The sequence below is a fragment of the Gekko japonicus genome, unplaced genomic scaffold, assembly GCF_001447785.1.
Source record: "Gekko japonicus isolate JY-2015 unplaced genomic scaffold, Gekko_japonicus_V1.1 scaffold863, whole genome shotgun sequence".
Classification (NCBI taxonomy): Eukaryota; Metazoa; Chordata; class Lepidosauria; order Squamata; family Gekkonidae; genus Gekko; species Gekko japonicus.
Window position 1 is genome coordinate 167,875 of NW_015167563.1, and position 7,078 is coordinate 174,952.

Sequence of the window (7,078 nt, forward strand, 5' to 3'; positions counted from 1 at the left end):
AGAGAGAGAGAGACAGAGAGAGAGACAGAGAGAGAGACAGAGAGAGAGACAGAGAGAGAGACAGAGAGAGAGACAGAGAGACAGAGAGAGACAGACTAAATAAAAGCAGTAGGAAGGATAAGGCAGAGCCTAGACCTAGCTGCTCTCCCTACTGAGGCAGGAAAAGAACTGAGCCTAGGGTGACTCCCACCACAGGAAACAGGAAGCTTTGAATTAGTCCTGCCTCCCTAAGTGATGGATGGGAATCACCCACAAGATGGCCTCCACCTGAGAGGGAGTACTGCGGGGAAAATCAGGCAAAGCCGCGGGTCAAAATGCGGCTGCACAACTTCGAGTGGGAAATTGCCCAATGGAAATGGGGCAAAGGGAGGTACGACGGCGGCACAACTCCTTGTGTGAAATCAGCCTGAGTGAGCGTGACTGGCCCAAAGTTATTCAGCCAGTTTCCAGGGTACAAGTGAGGATTCAAACCTGGGTCTCCCAGATACTAGTCTGACATTTTTAACCATTATACCACACTTCCTATTTTGCTGACTTTCAAGGGCACAAGCACCCAGCTGGACCACTTAGCAACTCTATTCCTCTCTCTTCCTTTCAGGACTATACTCACTGCTACTGTTGGATAAAAAAGCTTTGCCTGTTATCCAACTATGAATAGCAGAATTAGTGACTTGAAGTGTCTGGCCAGGTGTATGTGAGGTAATGTGAGGCATATTCTTTGTTTATGTTTGCACTGTGATTTTAGTGTGCTATTTCTGATTTTATAATTACAAGCCACTTTGAGTCCTGCTGTGCTGGAGAAAAATATTTCAAATAAATAAGTGTGTATTTAATAATTGTCTCATGTCAATGTTTAACAAATGTACAGTACTAAACTAAACCTAACTTCAAGAAGACTTCGTGTTGGTGCAGCAAGCATGAATTCAGCTTTACAGCACACATGAATCTCCACAAGAATGACAACCAGAAAAGGAAACCACAAAGAGATATTTTCTAGTGACCTGAAGCCTATTGATTCCTGAAACAAATGTATACTGTTCAGAGACTTAGTGGTGGCAAATGCCGAATGTGCATAAAGGCGAAGGGGTGGGGTGGGGGTTTGCACTGCAGAATACCTGCACCACTGCGCCGAGTACTCATATCTGACACGTAGGTCCACTCATTTGTAGCTGGGTTATACTGCTCCACAGTACTAAGGCACTGACGTGATGCTCCATCATAACCACCAACAGCATACAGCTTCCCTAGAATAAATGAATATGCACCATTGCACATCAACAGCAATACTTAAAAAGAGAACACACATAGAAAGGATGTACTTTACAACATATATTTTATGACTGTTACTGTGCATCAAAAAAAACCTGAGAGCTTCATTTGACCATTACCAGTACAGAAACATTTGCACACCAGATGCACAGATCAAAAACAAATGGAGAAGCTTGTGCTGAGTGACAAATTTCAAGAAGTGCTAACTAATGGAAACTGCCACTCTAGTTTTTTCCCCTTACACAGTAAGAACGCAAACTTCTCTCCCATCTATTCCAAGAATTTTTAAGACCTCACTATATCCAATGAAGTTTTCATGTTGTCACTTAATGTCTGCATTAAGACATGCACATACACCTTGGCACTAGGGTAACAGCCATACTAGGAGACCATAATAATAATAATAATAATAATAATAGAATTTCTGGATCACCCAATCCCTTAAGTACACAGCTCTCTGGGTGATTTACAACAGGTTAAAAACATACAAAAATACAGATTAAAATCAGTAGGTCAATCATTCCTAATTTTCTGAACAATTACTTGGCTGGGCAAGTTACTTAGTTAGGATTCCTCTGTAGACACAGAGACATGGGGTTTTCAGAGCACAAAAGGATATTTACAGAATGAAGCAAACGTACCCAAGTTCTTGAAGTGGGGAGACACCTAGAACGTCCCGTCCCCCCACACACACCAAGGTGAGTTATTCATTTCACACTAGATGGAGGTGTTCCTTGTTCCCTTCATGCGACTGTAGCAAGTAAAACTGCTCACCATGTAAAATGCTGAATCACAGCTCATATCATCAAGCGTCAGTGAACCCAGAGTCTAGGGCCACAGCAGTGCTTATATCATTTATGATTTATGTTACGCAAATGCTCCTACTATGGTGTTCTCCAAAAATATTTTTTTGTTTATAATTCAGTGGTTTCAGGGGTACAGCATATTACTCTACAAATACTGTTCAATATTTATGAGGCACTGCGTGGTGTAGATTAGGATTCATACCTGCATGGACACCTTGATCGCTGTTCAGCCAGCCAAGTAAAACATATTAGCATGACAAAGAAGCAAACACTCAAAACGTGACAAGCAAGCTTGCAAAAGCATACCTCAGTAATCAATGAGCGTAGCCAACTGTAGGTCATAGAAGGAATTTCTTTACAGAGCACTTAGTTCCACCTGACAATTTTTAAGAAGCTGAGTTTCATTTTTTCAGATGCAATTTTATACCCAATAAAAAGCTCCTGTGGCCGAAATAGCTGTTTGCTGTACTTACCTTCCACAACGCCAACTCCAACACTGCTCCTTCTTGTATTCATGGGTGCCACAAAGAACCATTCATTTGTTTTATAGTTGTAGGCCTCCACAGATGCCAGCCCTGTTTTCAAAATGATATCAGAAAGGGTTTTTCTGGTTCAACAGTTTAGGAGAGTACAGTGTCCTCTTTTTCACAGGTGCCATGTTGTCTTAATGGCCCCCTTCCCTTCCAAGGAAAAGCCAAAACCCAAGCTGATAAACCTGTAGCCAGGAAGCTGTCCACTTCGGGCACTAGAGGCATCCCTGGCAGGGCCTGCAGCCAGCACTAATAGGCTTACAATGTGAATCTACACCTGGGAATTACACACTGGTTCTCCTTTCCGTTTTCCCCAGAACAATGGATTTTAAAAGCAGCACTTTAAAAAGAAGACTGGCTTCTAAAGAAAGATGGCCTTCTACTGGAAGATGGCCTTTATGGTGCTAAGGTGTCCTTGGAACAGATTAGTTCTGCTGCACACATTTTCCAAAGAGACTGCAGTTACATCAAGCCAGAACATAACAAGGAGTCTGTACAGACTGCCTGCTTTTCACAAAACAGAAAAGTCTGACATTCAGTGGTGGGAGCTCAGAGGAGACCCACAGCCTCAGTAAAGTGTTCCAGGGATCAGGATTGCTCTTGACCTTGCTCGGGAGCCTACCTGTACTTCCATCAAATCCTCCAACAGCATAAAGGAGCTCGTTTAGCACAGCGGCCCCTAAAGTGCTCCGTCTTTCTTGCATGCTGGCTATTGATATCCACTGGTCTTTCACGCCATCGTATACATCTACTGTTCGGACTCGTAAAGAGCCATTAAAACCTCCCACGGCGTACACTTTGCCTGCCATGAACACCACTCCTGTTAAAAAACAAATGGAGAGAGACTTTAGGCCAGTTGTGCCCAAAGAGTCCCAATCACATTACTTAGGTGGGCTTCATTAGTTAAAGCATACTGAAGGCAACCAAGAAATATTCTAGCATGAAAATGGCTTTCTATGGAAGCCATAATGCTTACCACATTGATGAGCCCTATCACAAAGAAAATTTTAATGCCAGGACAGCACATTTCTGAAGACTGCTGTGATGAATTCTTCTAATCTATGCAGAAAAGCAAACTTTCAAATGTGATGGCCTGCATGTATGGTCACCGCAATGCAAAAACCCACAAAGTAATGTGGAACCTAAGTGACGAGCAGAAGCATTTCACAGCAGGGCTTTTGGGGACAGGGATCATATATTACACTTATGAAAATCCAGGTTTATCACTCAGTAAGGAGATGCATGCAATAAAAGCTCCCAGTTTACATTTGCAAGATACAGAATATTTAAAATGCACCCCGAATAATACATATTTGAGATTCTGACTCAGGCCATCAAAGAAAGAAAAAGTTACCTGCTCTACACCTTCGAGAAGGAAGTTCAGCTACCTGATCCCATCTTTCCTCTTCAAAGTCGTAACACTCTACACTCCGAATGGCTTTGGGCGCTTGCCCACCCACTACAATCATGACCTTGGTTGAATCAGGAGAAAAATTACAGGGTTAAAGAAAATGGAGTATAATTGACTGCAAGTAGACATTTTGAAAACAGAATCCATAATCTCCCAAAGCTAGCAGACCACACACAGCAAAACCAGAACCTCCCATGGAAAAAACACATTATCTTTTAGAAGCATAAAAAACTGGCATCTGCGTAACATTAAATTTGGAGGAAAGCTAAAAAGTTGCTGGATAAAGCACTGGCCACAGCCTTCAGGCACAGACTATGCACTCTAGCTTTCACCGACTATCTAGCATGTTTTGCAAAGGTAATTAGTTCAAATCCCAAAAGAGCTACATTTTCACTCAAAACACACGATAGCATCCTAGAAGTATATGAAACTTCTAAGAATAGGAGCACTGGTGGTGCTTAATATCAGGAGAGACTTGTTTCAACATAAGGAGATTAGAATGAAGCAAAGATAATGAGGGAGAAAAAAACAATTCAACAAGCTAACAGGTCACTTATTTTCAAATGTGCCTAAAACATAACCGCCTTCAAATTGCCAAGGCCATGAAAGGTGACATCGTCCAATGCCACAGAGCTTCTTTACAACATGGCTGATCTAAATATTCACTGAGTTAGTCCCCCAGGGCAGACACAGTTACACAAAGTTCTGAAGATATTCAGGACTTCTAAACAGGGATGTAGTAGTAAATGCTAACGGGCTTTAGAGTACTCACTCCTTGCTTTTTGCTTCCTTTGCACAGTTCAGGCCACACAATGCCTCCGATGATGCAAATATCTTGGCAGAGAGAAATTCATAGCACACAGGATAATTTCAGTGGGTTCTGAATAGCTGCTAACGGAAAAACTCCGATGGAAAAGCGCTTTGTTTGGATCCACCACGGTGCTTCTGTGAACCAAAAGACTTCCACCCGCAGAATGCAACTTTTCTTTTCTTGCCTCCCCCCTCGTGCAGCAACCCTAAAGGTAGTCTAAAATATCACTCCCAGGAGGGTTGCCGTGGAAAGGGGAAGACAAGGTATTTGTACTCTGCATGCAGATATCCTTCTGTCAGTGGAAACGTCCTGGTGGATCCAAGCCAGCAGGTGCCCGAGTTTTGCAGCCACAGAAAGTATTCTAAGTAATGCCAAATCAAAACTATTAATTTGCTAACAAGTCTAATCTTCTACAGATCAGTTCAAGCACTCCATAACACGAAAGCCTCATACGCCTGTCCATCTATAACACCTATATGACTTTGGCACAGTTCAGACACTTCACAAGCTCAAAAATCCTCTTGCCATGATAGAGGAGCATACGGAGTCCCTCGCCCCAGCAAGCTCATACATAGAGTAAAATGACAGCAGTCCACACAGCTACCCCTACACAAAGAAGACAAATTTGCATTTCTCTCACACACCTTAGGGTGCGCAGGAATTATGAAACTTGGGGCTCTACGGACAGACATCCTTGGAGACCATCCACCTTACCGCATGACATCAGGAGCATAGTTGAAGGGCATGCATGTGCCCACTCTTCAACCACAGAAGAACCTTCCCAGCCCAGATGAGGCTCTAAACTGGATGTACAAGGAGATGGCATACCTGTACATTATGATTCACACCCGTTCAAGCCTCTTCCACCACAAAACTGGAGCTGTCAGGCAGTACTGGCACATGATGGCACATGTGCATATCTGATGCAGACTTCATATGGGCATGGTGCATAGCAATATGAAGAGAACTCTGCTAAATATACCATGTTTCTAAGTTTGGCAAATGTGTGAACTGCGCCCTGGCCTCCCCTTTTCCAACAAAGCTTCACTTACCTTTGGCAGACTGACCGGTGTCCTTGGCTTTGTTCTAGGATTCTTTATTAGTTGCCTTTGATCCAGAGGAAGTAAGTGATATTTCATGGCCTCAATAAGGAAGTCTTTACATGTATTATTATTCTTGATTAAAGCTTCTTCTTCAACCGTCTGGAAAAATCAGGGGGGAAATCAGTACAGCAGTCTTTCACTAGTGAAAATAAGTTAGACTCTTAAAAGTACTAACTGTCAGTGTTCCCTCTAAGCTGAGTTAGTGTGAGCTAGCTCACAGTCTTTTAGCCTCCGGCTCACACATTTTTGTCTTAGCTCAGGGAGGCCGGCTCCAGAGCAAACTAATTTATGCAGCAGCCAAATCGCACGCTCACAACTTTAATGCCAGTAGCTCACCAAGTAGAATTTTTGCTCCCAAGAGTCCACAGCTTAGAGGGAGCATTGCTACCTATGAACTTAACACTATGAATGTTTTCTGAAGTGGCAGAATTCATAAATCCTGTGTCACTTTGTCTAGATCTGGTTTCATCATGTTGCCTTCATATTTCATCCATGAGAGTAGTATTTAAACTGGTCAGTGGTGTGTGCAATAGGACAGAGCAGCTTGGCATAGTCAAACATTTTATTGTGTACAAGAAAAGCAACCCCATGTTAAAATGCTTACGACAACTGTACTTCTTAAAATATTAACACAAGGCCCATAATACGTAAGTAAAAAGATAATTCAGTTCTGAACCTTACAGTCTTGGAAACCTGTGCTTTTGGGGGAAGTATATTCATATGCAGAACTGCATGAATATACATCAACACATTTTATTATATTTATTGAACATAGTTTTATTCTGCCTCTCAGTCAAATAAGTCAGGCTAACAATAACACAAGGTTTTAAGTATCACAAGAATAAAAGGATAAAAAGTCAATTAAAATATCCATTAATGGAGAGAAGAGCATGGCAGTTAGCATTTAAACTGTTTATCAATAAAGAAAATAGAGGGGTTTCCCCTAGTGGACCAGGCTTCGCTCACTTGATTCAGAGAGACACTCATACTAGTAATAGAACTAAGTTAATTGAATCCAAATTAGAATCCTTGAACATTGGCATTTCCTCCTCACAGCAAAGGGAGGTCTTTAAACTCATAAAAACTAAACTAAGGGAAAGACAGGTTGCTTACCTGTAACTGGTGATCTTCGAGTGGTCATCTGTGCA

General features: G+C 42.1%; 1 protein-coding gene across 1 annotated transcript in view; it reads right to left on the minus strand.

Annotated features, from left to right (window-relative positions):
* The window catches only part of KLHL3 (kelch like family member 3), a gene marked incomplete at its 3' end in the record, with an annotated part of 73,175 nt that overhangs the window by 11,029 nt on the left and 55,068 nt on the right, over positions 1-7,078 (minus strand). Inside the window, exons 8-12 of the mRNA XM_015413771.1 lie at positions 5,880-6,029; positions 3,960-4,077; positions 3,228-3,425; positions 2,549-2,650; positions 1,116-1,244 (exon numbers count right to left, since the gene is read on the minus strand). Of these exons, the coding sequence (XP_015269257.1) occupies positions 1,116-1,244; positions 2,549-2,650; positions 3,228-3,425; positions 3,960-4,077; positions 5,880-6,029 (697 nt within the window). The remainder of the gene's footprint in view (positions 1-1,115; positions 1,245-2,548; positions 2,651-3,227; positions 3,426-3,959; positions 4,078-5,879; positions 6,030-7,078) is intronic.